Source organism: Alligator mississippiensis, chromosome 1, assembly GCF_030867095.1.
Source record: "Alligator mississippiensis isolate rAllMis1 chromosome 1, rAllMis1, whole genome shotgun sequence".
Taxonomy (NCBI): domain Eukaryota; kingdom Metazoa; phylum Chordata; order Crocodylia; family Alligatoridae; genus Alligator; species Alligator mississippiensis.
In genome coordinates, this window is record NC_081824.1 from 429,750,027 (window position 1) to 429,768,522 (window position 18,496).

An 18,496-nucleotide genomic window follows, 5' to 3' on the forward strand; every position below is an offset into this window, starting at 1 on the left:
GATGCAGCACGTCTACTTTATGCCTGGGCATATTAGTGCAGGACTTCCATACTACTGTGGTAATCCCAGTTAAAAAAAAAAAAAAAAATCCGGCTGAGTTTTGTATGTTTTGCCTATAAGACTATTGAGTAACTTTTACTGATTTCTGATATGATTAAGCTGATAAATGTTTTATTGGGTTACTGGCCCATGAAGCAACTGTTTTTGTAACTAAGTACAGCAATACAAACAGAATCGGTTGCATTGCTGAACTATGTTTCTTTTTCTTTTTTTAATATTTAAAAGTTGCAGTACATTATTTTAAGAGAGTCCCCTTTTGTGTTTTAAGGTAACTTTTTCGGCTTTGGGCTGAACATGTAGCAAATTATTTTCAACAAACAGGTGTCATTTCCATGTTTAACCTAGATACATTTGAGAAGCAAAACCTGCTATTCTGCAGGAAGACTATATTCTGTGTTTTCTTTGTAGCTCAACTCCCATTAATGGAATTGGAAACTGGCAGCAAAAGCAACTTGGGATCTGAATATTGCTTGAGATTAGACTACATAACTTCAGCACTTTTTCAGTAATTTTTTGATTAAGCTACATAGATTGTCTGTTTCTATTTTCTTTCAGGATATAGATATGTATTATACAGAAACAGATACACCTGCAATGGCCAGAACTTCAAACCTCAATGAAGAGCTCGGCCAGGTGAGAGAAACTTTTTGAATACCAAATTTTTACATAGTTAGGAGAAACGCCCAAAAGGTTGCTTTACAGAGGGAGCTCTTGTATTAGGATGGTTATGAGGCCACTTTAATGTAGTATCTTATCCCAAGGTAGGGGTGCTTTATTTTAAAAAAGAAAGAAATATGGTATAGAAGTTAAGTGACTTGTTCAAGGTCACTCAGGAAGCCTGACTGATTCAGAAATTGAGCCCAGACCTGTTGAGGCCACTCTAGTACTTGAGCTACCAGGCTGTGCTCCCTCCCGGATAGGATTGGATTATGCTCTTGGATATGCATTTCTTTTTCCATGATGCTAACCATAATAATTCATTGATTTGACTTTTTGTCTTAACATAGCCTGTAGAATTTGACTCAATAATTCTTGCTTCAAGTCTGATAACTTGAGGTTTAAGTACAGCATATATTTCCATATGACTTTTGATCCAGGGCAAGAGATGTATTCAGTAGTGTAAGGGTGGACAGACCATACCTTACCTTCCTCTATACTTTCTGGCAGCAAGCAGCAGCAGTGCAGAAGTGTGTTGGTGAGTGAAGGGCAGTCTGAGAGATGGAATACTGCTGAATGGTAGTGTGCAGTCTGGCAGGGAAAGCAGCTGGAGTTTGCTACTTCTGGGGAGAGATGTCACTCCTTTTTTTTTGGCCTCCAAAACAGGATGTTTTGCCTGCTCAGTATGGGCATGTGTGGCAGAAAAATAAGTGACATTTCCCTTCACTAGTAGTGAACTTCATTTGCTGCTCCTGTATGCTGCCTATTTCTGGAGCCAGAGCCCTGCAGAGGTATAGAGGGATGATGGAGGGAGGACTACTCCAATTGCAGTTCTGGCCAGTTACATCTTTGGATACATGATTTTATCTTGTCCTCAAAATGGTGTTCCAAAAGTTCTAATCCTAATAATGCATTTTGGACCTCCAAATTGTTCTTGAAGTCTTACCTGCATCTTTCACTCTTTTGTAATGTGCAGCACAAATGCTGTGCATTGAATTCTGCAGGAAGGAAGGTAGAAATATGGTGAATCTGTAGCCTCATTCCTGAATTAGATGAAGTTAGTGTTGATGTTCGAGCTGTCTTGCCTGTCACTTGGGCAATGGAAGAAAAAGGGAAAGTTCAAGTTACAAGTTCTGCTTCCAGAACTTGGGCTGATTTGTTGTAAAACAGCTTTTTAAATGAATTACCCAATAATTCTCACCATCATGAAGACAGACAAATGGTACATATTTTCACTTCTGTGTAAAAATAAAAAATAAAGGTATTTGTTTTATTAGCTCAAGTATATTCTTCTGGCTTGTGGGTACTCTTTGGATGGAGAAATGCTAAGGGACATCACTCTGACAGAAATGCGCCTTTGCTAAGGTGTTAGTCAATCAGCAACAGTTCTTATCTGTTGCTCTCTGGGAGAAGCTACAACCACGGGTCGTCTGGACTTGGTCTGGCTTTGGATTCTGTCTCAGTGGTCTAAAGGGAGCATGGTACATCTTAGACAGCCTCCACACCTCCATACACTTACCTAGGTATATGCATTGAAGGTCTTGGAGTGATGGTTACAGGACTTTACAAGCGGATTCATCATGCACCTGATTAGACCTATTACTCATACACCATGATCCAGAGGATTGACAGTTGCCTACTGTTCTAGAGGTCTCTTTTTGAAGCTCACAAAGTTGCATATAAGAGGACTGGTACATTACTTTTAAATAATCCTAGGGAAATCCTAATACAATGCCCCCCAAGCCTAAACAAACACAAAAGAAATCTGTCTCTTGTCAAAGTTAAAGCTGAGAATAGATCTTACTTAAAACCATATTGATGGGGAAATACAAATTAAACTGGGAAATACTTCAAATGTCAGTATTGTTAAGATTCCAGTGCCAACTGTACATAAAAGAAACAGACATTTTACCTTGTAAGCACAACAGCATAGTCCTCAGTTGTATGAATGCATTGTCCCTCCCCCTGGCCCTCCTTTTTCAGCTTCTGTTGAGTATGAGGAATTTAAGATCCACAGGAAAGGTATAGAAATGAATCTCTGGTTTGTCTGGGGATAGATGATGCCCTTCTAGCAGGTTCTTCGAGTACAGAGGGATCTTTACATGTTACTAGAAATACCTTTCATAATCAAGGGATGCTTGCAGATGCTACAAAACCCCCCCCAACCACGCTTTACCAGAAGAAGAAGCACGTTACTTTGACCTGGTTCTGCAGCATTTGTATAGATGAGGTGCTTCGTGGGACTCTTCAATGTTTTATCTAAAGCTGAGTCAATCAGCTATTAAATAAAAGTGCTATAAAAGCTCTATTAAAGTGCCCGATCTATACAGATGCTGGGTGAGCCGGGTCCATCTAACAAGCTACCTCTTCTGGACATGTGCTGGGTTCAATGCGGGAGCACGTGGAATTTAAAATAAAGTGCCTAGGGGAGGGGTTGTTTTTTTGGGTTTTTTTTTTTAACATCTACGAGCAACCAGAACATGGTAATATCTTTGACCAGTATGTAGAGGATGAGTGGTGGGATGTTGTGGTCTCTGTTTTGGACCAGGAATGTTGAGAGCTGGTCTTTAGCTTGTAAATCATGGTTTGTTTTTCAGTTTGTAGTACATCTTGTTTGTATTGGTCTCCTTGGCTCTTTAATTAAATACTTCCAGGCTTTTTTTTTTTTTTTTTTTTACATTTAGCTTGGTATCTTCAGCTGGATATGAATTGACACGATTCTAAATTACCAGTGTTAACTTGTATATTAAATATTTTTCCCTAGGAATTTACCTGTACTTCTATAAGATGAACCAAGCAGCAAGTTACTGGCCCATATCACAGTATTTCTTAAGTGTGCATACTTTCTTTTTCTCTTTATGAACTTATTTGTGTCTTTCTCTTGTTTTGATTTCTGTATGTCTGTGCAAATTTAATCTAATTGATTTCTTATCATTTTTATTTCTATTCTAGGTAAAATACCTGTTTTCTGATAAAACAGGCACTCTAACATGCAATATTATGAACTTTAAGAAATGTAGTATTGCTGGAGTGACATATGGGTAGGTACTATTTTTTATAAACTATAGAGCTTAATCATTTCTATTCATTAAAACTACACTTCTGTATTCTGTTCTGTATAAAAAATTAAATTCTTTTTTTCAGTTGTTTTGAACTTTTATGGTCACAGAGCAGTTTTTAATAAAAAGACATTGATTTCTTCTGAATTATAGAATAATAAAATGCAAAAATGGGCACCATTATAAATGTGCTAGGGAAACATTTTGTTTTAATGGGATATCTTGTGCTTCCTTTGTGTAATAGGACAGTGGTGATTGTGATTAAAACAACCAGTGGTGTTAAATGACCTTTAGTTCTTCCACACAACTGAGTCTACTGAATGTTATTGGAGGAAGAAAAACAAATGTTGTATTAATTCAATACGACTGAAGTAAATAATATATTTAGGTTGATTTCTTATAAAACAATTTGGCCAGTAACTCTCATTTGAAGACCAATATGACTTCATTCTTTTGAATTCCTTAAGCACTCCTAGAAACCAGCCACTTTTTTCATTTTTGTGCTAAGTTATTGGTTTTTATTCTCAGCTTAAAGAAACCATGTAGATCTTCTATGGTAAAGCAGCAAATCGGTTAAGATTCTGAAAAGCTCTATATAATTGCCAGCTTGGAAGCTTCTCTGGCTATGCTGTTGTACATGGTTTGTTGCTTTTATAAAGCAGGAGTAGGATAGTAATTTTGGCTGGTATGTGGAGAATTAGAAATGGGATCTTGGGGAATCTCCCTGCTCATGGAATGAAGAGTCGCATATAAAATCAGTTGCTTGTCTGCCATTTACAGTACACATGCACATACATATTTATTAGTGTATGTTTGGGGAAGCATTATCTTAGCATTTAAGGTTGCATCCAAGATGACTCTCACTGTAGATCACACGATAAGTTAAATAACCTTCTTTGGAAGGTTGGTTTTAACCTACAAGCAGTCAAATCTGTGGTTCCAGAGTATGTTTGAAGACCTGAAGTTTTGAACACACAGGGCTATTTTGCCATGGACTCTTTGATTGAAGTATCCAGTAATCTTACGTTTTTCTTTCTTTTAGTCACTTTCCAGAGTTGGAAAGAGAACGTTCATCAGAAGACTTCAGGTAAACATTGATTGGGACTAGTTCAGGATTACATGGAAGAAAACTTTGTGTATAAGTGAAAGAGTGTTCAAATTTTAGAAGAGAAATGAAAAAAGATGAGCAATATATTTACTCTTGGAATATCAACCCTTGCTGGCAATATGCCTCCTGGGTTCAGACTTAAGTAACGTAACTCTCACGCTTTTGCCTGAGGGGGCTCAGTCTGTTGGTGCAGCCCCAGAATGTATGGGACTAACTTGGGAAGAAATTGGGTGGGGACAGATTTACTTGGGTGTGCTCTAATCCAGTGCAATTCCCATCATGTTTATCAATAGATAGCTACATCTGGTGTGAAGCTTCCTTTTATGGTACAGTCATGGCTGGATCTAGAATTTTGAAAAGGGGGGTGCCAATGGTGTGATACAGCATCACATAATAGTACATTTTTTTTTTTCTCTCAGTTAAAAAGAAGCTAGAGGCTTTACTAATATGCTAGGGACCTAGATCTGTTCGGTTTAAGATTGAAGCCAAAACAAAATAATTGTATCAGAATGTGCATTAATTTGCTATCATATGTTGTGTAGAAAAATACAACAAACGAGGTAAAATAATCCAAATATGTTGTTTCAATAGCCCTGTAATTATTAGAATAAAATGTATCTCTTTTTCAGATGCATAAAACAGTCTGGCCTTTTTGAGCATCTTGGCAGTGTGTCCAATGCTTTGCTAAAAGTTATTTCCACACCTGAGTTAACATTCACATTATTAACATTTATACATCTGAGTTTTAATGTTTTTAGCCATAATTAAAAACAGTTTGCAGAGCTGTGAAAAGGAACTAGATTACCAGGAACAGCTAGCAGATAGTGGAATTGCAGAAGAAAGGATAGCTTGATTAGTGAAACCTAATGACTCTCTCTTCTTTTTTTTAATGGTCTTGAGTCACTCCATAGGTGTTCAAATTAAGTTTAGAAGGAATCAGGTAGATTATAATGAGTCATGCAGTCAACTGACTCTTTCACTGCTGCCTGAATAGAAATGCTGCTGCCACTGCCAGACAGTTGATTTTAAAATTTGGGTGGACCAGGAATCGGAGGACGTGTGCATCTATATCACTGAATCCTCTAGCCCCTGGATTTGCCCTTGGATACAGCTGACTTTATGACTGCAGAAATAGTGAATTGTTGCCATGAGGCTTAAAATTAGCAGTTGCAAATGGGACAAAGGGAAGTTTGTTTTACTAAAAAGTATTATCTGAAAAAAGAATTGGAGATCTCTGGATGCGGCCAAGAATTCTTTTCCAGTGGAGTGTGGTGGTGTGGTATGTGGCACTGCAGACCCATCTGTGGCACCACCTGCTACACATTCAGGCTTTCTCCATGCTGCTACTGTGCAGCACGGGTTGTTGTTGTTTTTTTTGACCCTGAGAGATCTTAGGGTCAAAAAAATCTGTGTGAGGTGGGAGTGGGATTAAACACGTGGTGGTAGCATGTACTGTCCCCAACCAGAGCCACCCTCCATCTGCTGGCCAGGCTTTCAGGTGCAGGAGCACTGCAGCTGTAGCTTCCCCCAGGACCCTAGGTAAGGCTGCTAGGGCCAACACAGCCCCCTACCGCACCCGAGGTAACTTGCTGTGCACCAGAAAGTGACACAGGTGTTCCCTGGGGACAAGTAGCAGCATCACAAGTTGTGCCACTGCTTGTCCTTGGGGAAACAAACATCAGCACTTGTGTGAATGCATTCTTCTGCGTTGCGTTCTTCTGATATTGTCTTTCAAAGCATGGCATACAAAGTCCTAATTTACCTTCAGAATAGGGGACAGGCTCGGGGCTTCTCCTGTGCTCCTTAATTTAAAAGGAAGCTTACACTTTTGACTGTTGAAGGTAGCATGCAGATTCCAAACCGATGGAGTATTTAGTTTTGAATGGACCCTGAGGCTTTCTGATGGGCACATATATATATTATGAATCATAATAAATACTTAACTTGCAATCTAACCAGGAACCTTCTGGGCAGAGTGCCATTGGGGTGTCTTTTGTTTCAAAGAACAGGGGTTTGTATTCAGAAAATAATAAGCAAAAATAGATGGCAGGAATCTGAGCTGGCCTCTAGAGTGGTCCTGTAGCAAAATGCTGTCAGGGAGCTTTAGGCTGAACTGTCATTTCTACTGTAACTTAGAATGAAGCAACGGAGGAAGGAAATGCCAAAGAAGGGCTGAATAGGCTGTGAATTACAGACCTAGATGAGCAGTGTGGGAAGTTCTTGCCTGGGAAGATGCAGTTTGGCAGGTTCTATTTGCCAGAAATACAATCCTGTAGAGCCCTTCCCATCCCCTTTTACCCAAGACAGGGAGAGTGGGCAACAGACTAAAGGTGGTGGTGAACTCCAGGGGAAGAGAAAAAAAAATGAAACTTTTGATGGACTCTCACCATATAGTCAGTTGATAGCAGCTTTTACCCACGTGGGGGTTTTTTTGGTTGTTTTTCTCTTACACTTCTATCTTTTTAGCTAAAATAATTGGGCTTCACTGTTTGCCCTGCTTTTCTCTAGTTTTTAATCCAGGGAGAAGAAGCACTTCCTGTCTGCAGTGCTGCTCTTCCACATATTTCTTCTTTCATCCTTTCTTTGTCCCTACTCTGTGTTCTTACTTTTCTCCAGCCTTTTTCTCTACTTTCCCATGCTGTTTTACTCTTCTGTCTGATGTGTGCCCTCTTTATGCTAATGTAGTATACAGTCACAGTGTAACTTTCTAGCAAGAGAGAAGAAAACTTGTGTTCCATCAGGACAGCACCTCCCCCAGCCTCAACTGTACAACTCCATGCAAGGGTAAAGCACTTTTGTGGTTATTTGCTGAAGGTGTGCTGAGCAGTGCTATACTCGCATGGTATAATTGCATCACAAGCCTGGATGACAAAAGTCCTGGAAAATGTCTCTGTATGCTAGATCCCATAAGAGAGGCAGAGAATGAAGTTAGTAAGAAAGAAAAATATGTAGAAGACCTGAGACCTGAGAGAGACCAGCCCCAAGTTTATCTTGCTTTTCTAAGTCACCACTTCTAAGCTTTTAGTACTCTGCCTATTCCCAAGGTGTCTCAGCAATTTTTGTGGTTCTACAACCACATTTTTATTTTTGTTAACCTAGCATTTCAAAGTTATGTCAAAGATCTGCTAAAACAGAGGACACCAAATATACAGCAAAAGTAGTGAAAATGATGATGCACAAGATTCTGTAAAAGAGAAAAAGTAAATTGAAAATTTAAAGACAAATACCTTCCCCCTACTAGTTGCTTTAATTCCTAATTTTGAGTGGTCCTTCTTTAGTCTTTAACTAATACTAGTTAAAGTTTTCAAGCAGGTGTGATGTTTTCCCCACCTACCCCCTTTTTTCAACTGATGCTGTCCCTCTAATACTTCCTGACAAGATTATGTTAATAATGCAAATGTTGCTGTTGTGTTTTTAAATATTTATTCCTTCTCTTGCTCCATAGCCAGCTACCTCCTTCCACCAGTGAATCATGTGAATTTGATGACCCAAGGCTGTTGCAAAATATTGAAAATGATCATGTAAGTCTAATTCCTAGAATATCAAATTTGTATCTCAAAAAGACACATGATAGTTTAGTCTGTCTGCTCCCCTTGGTATGGAGGGTTGTTAGAAGATCATCTCGTGTGTGTGCGTGTGATATCATGTCATGCTGTAGTGCAGGGGCGGGCAATTATTTTGTGTGGAGTGCCTCTTACCAAGTTTTGGAAAGCTGTCAAGGACTGCATGGGTAGCCCTGTCCCTTGATGGATGTCCTGCCCCCTGGTTGCTGTCTTGTAACTGGAAGTCCCACCCCCTAACCCCTGACCTTTACCACCAGAAGTCCCTCCTCTTACCCCTGGAAATACTCCTTTCAGCAAGGGGTTTTGCCATCTCGGAACCAGAAAAATACCAAATTATATTTTAAAAATCGAACATCTACAACATTCATTAATTTGATATCAAAAAACTTTTCGTTCTGATTTGCATGTGTTTGTGTAGTGTATGCAGAGGTGACTGCACAACAGCTTAAAATGAAGTATATTGTGGGGGTGGGTATAGGGCTGTGGGTATGTGGGGTGTGGGTGGGTATGGGGGGAGGGTGGCAGGGGTTTTTGTATGGCAGTGTGAGGGGAGGTGTGGGTGCATGTGTACGGTGGGGTGTGCATGTGGGACTCGCCCTTTGAACACACACACACTCTGCCCCTGTGCCTGTAGGCACGCATGTGCACACACGCTCGCACACAATCCCTCTCCCCCCACTAGTCTGGGGATGCAGCTGGGAGCCACAGCCAGGTGGTGCTGCGACAGGAAAGCAGGGAACTGGCTGGGAGCGGATGGGGCTTGGCTGCTCAAGCCTGCTTAGGGCTCCCTCTGGGTCTTACTGCCCCTGTCCCCAGTCAGCTTTGGCAGGGAGCCAGGGACAAATAAATATTTAATTTACTAAATTTTTTAGGGGCATTTTGCTTGCCCCTGCTCTAGTGGTACATTCTGCAGTGGATATAAGGACTAAAGGAAGTCAGGGAGACTGGGCAATACAATAAAGGTGGTCATTTGCAGGGGAAGATAAAAGATGAGAAGAAAATGAAACTTCTGATCATGGACTATGTCCACATAGGAGTGGTGATATCAGCTCATTTCTGTTACTGAGTGTAGTCCTTTAAAATGGCAAAGCAAGAATCCTAACCCACAAATAGAAAATCTTTCTTTACCAAGATTCTCATCGTTTAGTACCACTAGGCTTTTCAAGGATGATAGATATACTGTTTTATTTACTTTCATTAAAACAAGAGTGGTTCTTTTAACATTTGTCCTTGGTATAATCTGCATGAGGCCTCATTCAGTGCTCTTGTATGCTGGAGGTAGATTCTAGGTATAGATGATATAACAATTGTATTGGTATTGCACGATGGCCAGTATAAGCTGTTATGATGCAACTGTTACGCCTGTATGCTGCTGGAGGGATGCAAGTTTAGCAAAACAGTTGTACCTTTAACAATGTTGATTCGGGGTTAAATTTTCAGCAGTTGAGTTCAATTGCATCTCTATGGGAGCATCCAGACATAACAGTTATTGTAACAGCTGATGCACATTCCTAAGTGGTAATATTACCTTCCCATTTAAAAGCAGTAAAAAGTTAGGTCTGTCCATAGCCCCTGAAATTTAATTTATGTGGATTTGAGAGAGGTAAGAAAGTAGTAACTAATGAAACAATCTGTGAAGGTTTTCAGAAGTGAGTGACTTGTACTTTTTTTAGATGCCTCAGGTTTGGGTTCCCAGTGGTAATTATCCTTAGAGACCTGATTTTTAGAGAGAGTAAAAACTTCTCTTCCAGAAATCAAGCACATTGTAGAATACACGTGTAACCTGAAAACTGAGGTATTCGCATTCATGTTTATAAGTTTGTCCTAACTTCTCTTGCATCCCAGAAATTACTATTACTGTAATTCAGTTTTGCTTTTCAAGTAATAGATGTTAAAAAGAATATAGTTAGATTAGCATTAATAATCTGTGGTAGCATTTAAAGCTCTGAGCAAGGAAACTCATACCAAAAAAGAAACTTTAGGAAGACATTGTGCACAATTATAACTCTTCTTTGTAACTTATTATATTACTGAACTAAAATTACAGCCCAATATCAATGCCTGAGGGGTTTAATTAACTATTAGTAGCAAAATGTACAATTTGAGGTCATGAAGTCTGCAAAAGGGTGTGAATTTTATCTTCCACTTATTCATCAAAGAGCAGGTCTAGCTAAGAGAGAGAGATGTTGTTCTTTTGTTTGTAAAGAACTCTTCTGCATGACAAGAGCTCCTGTTCTGTGTAAATTCCCACTCCAGGTTGGGTGTCTTTTGCGTTCTTCTGATAGTTTCTGGTCTCTCATTAAATAGTTACAAGTGCGGCTTCATTGCAGAAGCTGACTTTGAGCCTCAGTATGGGCTTATAGAGCCTTTCACCATGAGGTCACTAGTTCAGGGTACAGACTGGGTCCAGACTGAATGGAAAATGCTAATTTGTTATGGTTGTTCAGTGGTCTATATCAGTGGTGCTCAACCTCTGGCCTGAGGGCCAAGTGTGGCCTATGGGGCCAAATCATTTTCTGTGGGGCTCCCCACAGGTCCAAAAATTTTTGGTGGTAGTGGAGCGGTGGCAGCGTCAACTGCCACAGCTTTCAAAGCTGTGGTAATTAGTGCTGCTGTTAGCCAGATGACACAGCCCTGTGCACTGGATTGCACCAGCATATGGGGTCACTCTTCATCTGGATTGGCACACAGTGCTGAGCTGGCATCACATCCACAGACTGATCCTGTGTGCCAATCCCATGTGAGATCTAGTCAACAGACTGACCTCGCCTGTGGAATCCAGCCCTGTGCCACTCATCTGGCCCACAGGGCTGGAAGGTTCAACAGCTCTGATCTAGATGAACTGAATGGTTGGGTCCGTGCCACAATTGTTTCCTTTTTCAGTAGTGTCAGAAGAAACACAAGGCATGAGTGTTTACAAAACACATCAGACTGATGGATCTAGAGACCATTGGCCACATTTTTAAATGGATCTAATTACCTTCTCTAAGGTTGAAAGCCATCAGTGGGGCAATGTGGAGAAGCTTGTATTGCCTGTCTGTGGTGTATATGTTTTGTGGATGAGTAGAGGACCAGATTTTTAAGGAGATTTAGGTGCTGAAACAAGTACATAAGCCACCTAAGTATACCAATAGATGTCACTGGCTTTCAAAGTCCACAGCCCAAAGGAGGTTACATGTTAGCTAACCTTCCACACATTGTCCATGTCCCCTAGGTGCCTAAGTTTTGCTTTGGATGATGTCTTCAAAGCAGCCTAAATTCTGATGTCACCCTGCAGCTAATGAGCTCCTACTACACATACGATTCACAGGGACCTTGAAGTGAGGGTTGTTTTATTTCTGCCAGTGGGCCCAAATCTTTTAAGTGTGCTCTGAGTTTTGCTAAGATTAGATACTTATCAGGCCCTGCATTAGGAAGGCTGTATGTGGGACACAAAGTGGAGTAGCAGGACAACACTCAGAGGAATCTGCAGGCACAGGCAAACACTGTGGAAGAGCACATGCAAGAGAGAGACATGGTTTTGGCTGTTGACAGACTTAAGTAACTGAATTGACTTTTTATAGAACTACCATGGGCACACACACATGGTCCCCCAAACAGCATCTCTCAAACAACAGGCTACCTAACTCCCAGTCTCAGCAAGACACCAGGTTTTCCAATATTTAAGCCTCTCTCTTAGGATTTCAGTTCTGGCTAGGTACCTGTTACTCAGCTGGCTAGCTTCTAAAGATACATTTCTTAGGTGCTTAATTATCCCCACATCCTTGGGGAGCTTAGGAGGCACAGTGCCACCTAACTTGAGGCTGAAAAATCTCCTGGCAGTAGGCACTATGAGGGGTTTGGGTGTTGTGTTAAGCAACACCTGAATCCTTTTAAAGATCTAGCCTTTTATGTCTCTAGATCCATTAGTCTGATGCACTTTACAGACACTGAAGTAACTTACCATGCTTCAGTCGCACTGTGTAGCCTCCTATGCTATCTCTTAGACCGGCAGCAATGTAGCTGTATCCATGCAGCACCAAGGGCAACCTAATTGGCATTACATTTATAGGAGGCTAAGGAGGTTAGGACACTTTTCATGAAAAAAATTGCTTCATTTTGCTTTGTTATGGGTTTGTGTGCTCGTGTGCAGCTACAAAGTGCCACAGATCTGGAGGAGATCAGTCTCTCTTATTAAAAAAAAAAAAAAAGAAAAGAAAAGCTGTTTTTTCATAGCTTTTAATTTCACTTTTAATTTCACCTGCATCTTCATTGGCATGAAACTTGCAAGTGTAAAGCATTGTCTGTCTGTCTGTCCTTTTTTATTTAGAAAAACCAAACTCCTACAGTTCTGGGATGTTCAAATGGCAATAGTTAAAAGAAAGTGGGTTTGTTTAGATATTGAGGATCATGTATTCTTTTAGAGGCTATGTCCTACAGGTGCCTAATACCCTCAAATCCTACCAACTTCAGTCCTCTGGAGGTGCCCAACATTTCCCAGGACTGAGCTCTCAAACAGATGTTTTTCTGTAGGACTGAGAAGTAGCACTTTTTATCATGTTGCACATTTAAAAATAGTGAAACACATGTTCTCTTGGGAACAAAATGGGTAACGACTTTGCTAGCTGTGCTGATGGTGGAACTGCCACCTGTATGATTTGTTGTGTATTAAGTAGCAAGTAAAGTCATCTGACCCTAGCAAATGCTCTGCAAGTCTTTTGAGCCAGTTGCCTGAAAAATGGGTCAATTCCTCCTCTCTTTTTCAGTTAAAACTACTAGCAGAGGAGTTGGTAGTGACATGTAATAATAGATCAAGTTGGAGAGAGTCATTTTTACTGACTTACTCGCACACTCTCTCTGTCTGTCTCTGTCTGTCTTTGGCGGAAGACACCCAGTGCTGCTCTATCCTCAGACACACAGGTGCATACTGTCTGTGAACATTAAACTGTGTACATGTACCTTTGAGTGCACCCGAATTGTTCACAGAAAAGTCCCAGCATTAACCAAATCCAAGTCTTCCAGGACCCAGATGACATAAGGAGGTTTTCAAGTGCCTGGTCTTACTCTCATATTTCGTGGACAATCTATATTTCAGGCAGTAAAGCAGGTGTGGGCAAAATACATTCTGTGGGCCAAATCCAGCCCCCCAAGGGATTTTATCTGGCCTGTGGTAGGATCCCTTGGCTCAGCTCAGCCCAGGGCCAGGGGGTAGCTTGGTGGTGTGTGTGGCTATTCCTGCTGCCCCTGAGTTTGCAGCAGTACTGGGATGACATGGCAGCCAGATTCAGCTTCCCAGCAGGCCCCTCAGTGGTGGCTTCTTCCAGCTGCCACTGCCAGTCTCCATCACTGTAGCTGGACCCAGCCCAGCTGTCTGGGCACCCTAGCCCCCTTGCTCCACACCACTGTTGAGGGTGATGGATCGAGCAGACAGGTTGAGGTCTCCATGGAGGCTGGCATGGGGTCAGGGAGCAGCATCCGGGAGCAGGGTGGGCAGGTGGGGTTGGAGCCAGGGCTGGGATCAGAACTGGGGTCATGGGGCAGTGACAGCATGGGGCTAGGGCCCAGGGCAGAGCCACAATCTGCCCACATGCCCGTGAAACATGCACTAATTGTACAGGCAGAGATGTGCAGGGAGTGGATTCTGGCTCTTCCCCAGGCCCTAGCCCCATACTGTTATGGCCTCATGATCCTGATCCCAGCCTTAGCCCAGCCCTCCTGTCCCACTCCCTGCCGTGGCTTCCCACCTGCCCATGGCTTAATTCCGTCTGTCCAGCTGAGCAGACCCTGCTCGCATGGGTCCCGGGCCAGGCTCCATAGAGACCCTGGGATTGCTGGGTGGTGACAGCACAGGGACAGGCCCCAGGGCAGAGCCACTTTGGGAGTTTTGGTGAGCTGCTGCAGGAAGATGTCGATCCAGCCTGTAACAGCTCATCAAACTCCTGAAGTGGCCCTCTGGCCCAAATAATTACCAAGTGAACACACCCCTTCAGTAAAGACTCTTATTGTTATGTCAAACAATCTGGGGTTCAGTCTACCTGACAGTCCAATCAAGGTATTAAAATGTTTGTAAACTAGGAGTTGTACAAACCATGTTTCTGTACATGTGCACATATCCTGAGTTGCTCACATATGTGAATGCAGTGCATGTGATTTTGAGAATCTGGACCATTAGGGGTACTTGGGTAAGGTTTATATATTCCAGGTTGAAACTAGGATAGGTGGGTCAAACGGATCTCTGCTTCTATGCATCAACGTTTGAGTTTAACCAGCTGTAACAGGGATGATTGGGGCCTGGGAAAGAGAAGACTTAAAACTCGGCGGTAAGAGCTATCATGAGGCAGCTAAGTAGTGAAATAAGTCTAGATATGAGGAGTAAAAAAAGGGGGGAGACTAGAAGTGGTGGGTGCAGAGGGGGGAGAGACTGAGAGTTAAAAACAAAAAAAAACCAGTTGCAGCATCTGTAGCTTGGCCAGCCCTATGGCCCAACAAAAAGATGTACTCCTGTGACCCCATCATTAGGGAGCATTTCAACAATAAACAGGTTAGGAACTGCTTTAATAAAGTAAAACTCTGTAAAGCAGACACGGTTAACCTGTGAAGACCTATACAGGGTGTTTAGACTTCAAATGAGAATGGGAAGTATCATCTTAGAAACCCTTAAGGAATATGAAGATCTTTTCACATAATTTGAAGCAGCATTTTGAACTATCTCTTGACATTTGCTGGTACAATAAATAATGTGTCAGAACAATATAGTAAGAAGGCAAATGACAGCTGGATGCAAGAGCTGCAGTGATAAGCTGGGCCTCACTCGTTTGGTGATCTGTTGCTCTAGAACAGGAAGGCAGCCACATAATCCATTGTAAACTGTGAAAACAGCACAAATGAAAGAGTTGGCTTGGTATAAGTAAATCAGGGGTAGACTTTGAAACCTATCAACAGTGGAAAGCAGATTATAATATATCAGCTGAAAAGGCATTGTGAAAGTGTGTAAGAGGCAAGGTGATATATTTGCAAATGGACATCAAAGGCCTGCAGCAACAGATGCTGAAATGCGAATCCAGCAGGCTGCTTACTTTGTGGAGCAGGAGGTATAACTTTTTACTGCTTTCACTGGAAATAGCACAGCAGCTGGATGCAACCCCCTACCCATTAACTTGCCATGGACTTTGATTTTTCTCGCGTTTCATTATGATCACGTGCCATCTATTCATGTCTTTGACTGGATTGCACTTCCTAACGTAATGAGAATTAAAACAGTCCAGGATGAGTCTCTGCCATCCCACTGAGGTCTAACTATCGGAGCCAAATGTATGCAGGATACAATAGTCTGAAACGTACATAAAGCAACTAAAAATATAAACGTTAGGACTCCTGTGGGATTTTTTTTTCTTTTAGAAAGGCATCTTTTTAAGATGGTATCTTCTCTTTTACATTTGCTTTGTCATGATTTATTTAAGTGTCATGCTGTACCTGATATATGGTTCTGTGGCCTTTTTATTGTGAAAAGCCAGGTAATGTGTAATGGCAGGGTTTTAGACTACAGATGTAGAAACAGAATGTAGGCCATTGTGTATACTGTAATTATTATTCTAGAATTGCAGTTTGTTGCAGAGTCCGTTTTAAGCTTGTCTCTGAAACTGGACGTAAAGTGAAACAAAGTTTGTGCTTAGCTTATGTTACCGACTCCTTTAGCGGTCTTGAGAAAGGTACTTTTACTTTTTGTTACAGAATACCAGGTGCTTATTTAGCCTTTACAGTCTCACCCTGATTGCAGACAAACTGGATGGGTCCTGTTAGCTTCATCCCAAAACAAAACACTATTTTTCAAAATTATCTGAGAGCCAGACACAAAGGGGGAAGAGGAGTTTTACGAGAAGTAGCCCAGGGTTGGAGTACTAGTGTCTATGCACTCTACGAAGAGCAAATCTTGAATGCCTCTTGCTTAGAATATTTTACATTAACTCCACTCTAGTAAAAGGTTTGTTATGATTGATTAGTTAATATTTGGAAAGCATGTTGATTATGAAATATAATGCCTAGCATTATCTGGTGTTACACTGTTGCTTCTTTTGTATCTATAACACATTTTTAATGGATACTACTTGGAAAAATAAAATATTTTTGGCAAACAAGAATTGGCTGGTGGCAAGTACTCTTAAAGGGGAACACAGTCTGTTGACATTTAAAAAAAAATAGTTCCATGCCTGTGGGCTTTTTATTTGTTCTGAAGGCTGTTTTATAGTGTATGTGACACACAGCTGTGTAAGAATAATTGTTTAACTACATGAATAAAGGGAATAAAAGTGCACAAATTGTTAGGTTGGCAGAATTTAAATTGCACCTTCTATTATAGTACCAGATTTTTTTCATTATAGTTATGAAAAAGTAGACATTGGCACCATGTTTGGAGGAAGGGGGTGGGGTTGGGCAATGTATATAAACATCTGCTTTAATAAGAAGAATGGAGAGAATTAAGGTGGTATTTTCAGAAGTGTCAAAGTGACTTAGGAACACAAGTTCCATTACAACTTCCAGTTGGACTTTACACATGTGAAAATATCACTGTTGCGTTACTTAACACCTGTCTTGGATGCTTGCTTCTGCACTCATACGGAGTAGTAACAGTTTTTTCATCTTTACGCTTCTGAGTCTCTTAACTAATGCCAAAGGCATTTTCACAGTGTGAAAACTTCATTGTTTATTGTTCATCTTTCATGGGCCAAAATGACCACGTCCAGCTGGGGGGAGAAGAGAGAGAAGAAATGGGAAAGAAAGAGGGGAAAAACAGGGAGGGAGAAAAGAGAGAAAAGAAAGGAAAAAGGAGAAAAGAGAGAGAGAGGAAAGAAAGGAGTGGGGTGGAGGCTAGATCATGTGGGTATGTAGGTGACTTATAAGCCTGATCTTTGTCTTGAATAATCTGCTGCAGCAGGGGCAGGAAAGTGATGCTGGGTACGAGAGGTTTTTATTTTCCTGGCCATGCATTTCTTCATTGCTTCTCTGAGTGTTGTTATTTGAAGGCCTGTGCTCCATTCTGAATTGATGACCTCCAGGATGGACAGTCATGAGCAATTTGCTCCCATGACTTTAGGTCAATGCTGAAACTCTTTAGGGACACCTTTAGAGTGTCCTTGTACCACTTCTTTGGTGCGCTGCGATTAGCATACTCCATTTGACAGTTCGCTATAGAAGATTTTCTTCGGCAGGTGAGTGTCTGGCATTCTTAAAAAGTGGCTGGCCCATCTTAGCACCACCAGTTTCAGTACAGTGTGAATACTGGGGAGAGCTGATCTTCCTAACACCTCAGTATCCAGAATCTTGTCCTGCCACTTGATTTTTAGTATCTTTTGCAGGCAGCACAGGTGGAAGTGGTTTAGTTTCTTGACATGACGCTGGTAGACAGTCCAGGTTTCACAGGCATAAAGGAGGGTCGAGAGAATTACGGTTTTGTAGACCTTCAGTTTCATCGACATTCCATCTATGAAAAGTTCATAGCTCTTTAACCACCTTTTTGGCAGCCCATGGAACTGGAACACAGCAAACCGGAATTCTAAGACATTTAAATAAAAATCTCAGGTCCTCTTCTTTTTAAATGAATAGCTCTTGCTCTACAAGGGCCTCTACTGTGCTAGCAGGATAATATAGTTGCTGGTTATGTATTTGAATGTGTTTTGAGTATTCATTAGATTTTTTTTTTTGCATGGTTGTATAAAGTTTTGAGTTTTTTTTGTATATAATATGAGTGCATAACATTACTCTCCTAGCTGGTTCAAAGAAACAACAGGGACTTACTCCTCCTCCTCCTCTTCCTCCTTCTCCTCCTGTTGGCATTAAGATTTCACTTCTTGCTCAAATAGTAGACTCTATGGGCCTGACCCCCTAAGATCTTGCTCCTTGGGTCATTTTTTTGCTGAAGTAAATGCTACCAAATTGTAATTTTCTACTCCCTTGACCAGTGGTAATGTTAACACTGCTCTGTGGAGTTGTAAACTCCATGAGTTCATGAAAATGTGAGATCTTTTTCTTGACTGGAAAGTTAACAGCTCTAGTTTCCCAACTCTTGTTTGTGA

General features: G+C 41.1%; 1 protein-coding gene across 4 annotated transcripts in view; it reads left to right on the top strand.

Annotated features, from left to right (window-relative positions):
* The window catches only part of ATP8A2 (ATPase phospholipid transporting 8A2), a 555,201-nt gene that overhangs the window by 116,351 nt on the left and 420,354 nt on the right, over positions 1–18,496 (top strand). For all 4 annotated transcript variants that reach the window (XM_014595931.3, XM_059720367.1, XM_059720374.1 and 1 more), the window contains 4 exons: positions 616–693; positions 3,670–3,758; positions 4,819–4,863; positions 8,330–8,405. In XM_014595931.3, coding sequence (XP_014451417.2) covers positions 616–693; positions 3,670–3,758; positions 4,819–4,863; positions 8,330–8,405 — 288 coding nt within the window. The remainder of the gene's footprint in view (positions 1–615; positions 694–3,669; positions 3,759–4,818; positions 4,864–8,329; positions 8,406–18,496) is intronic.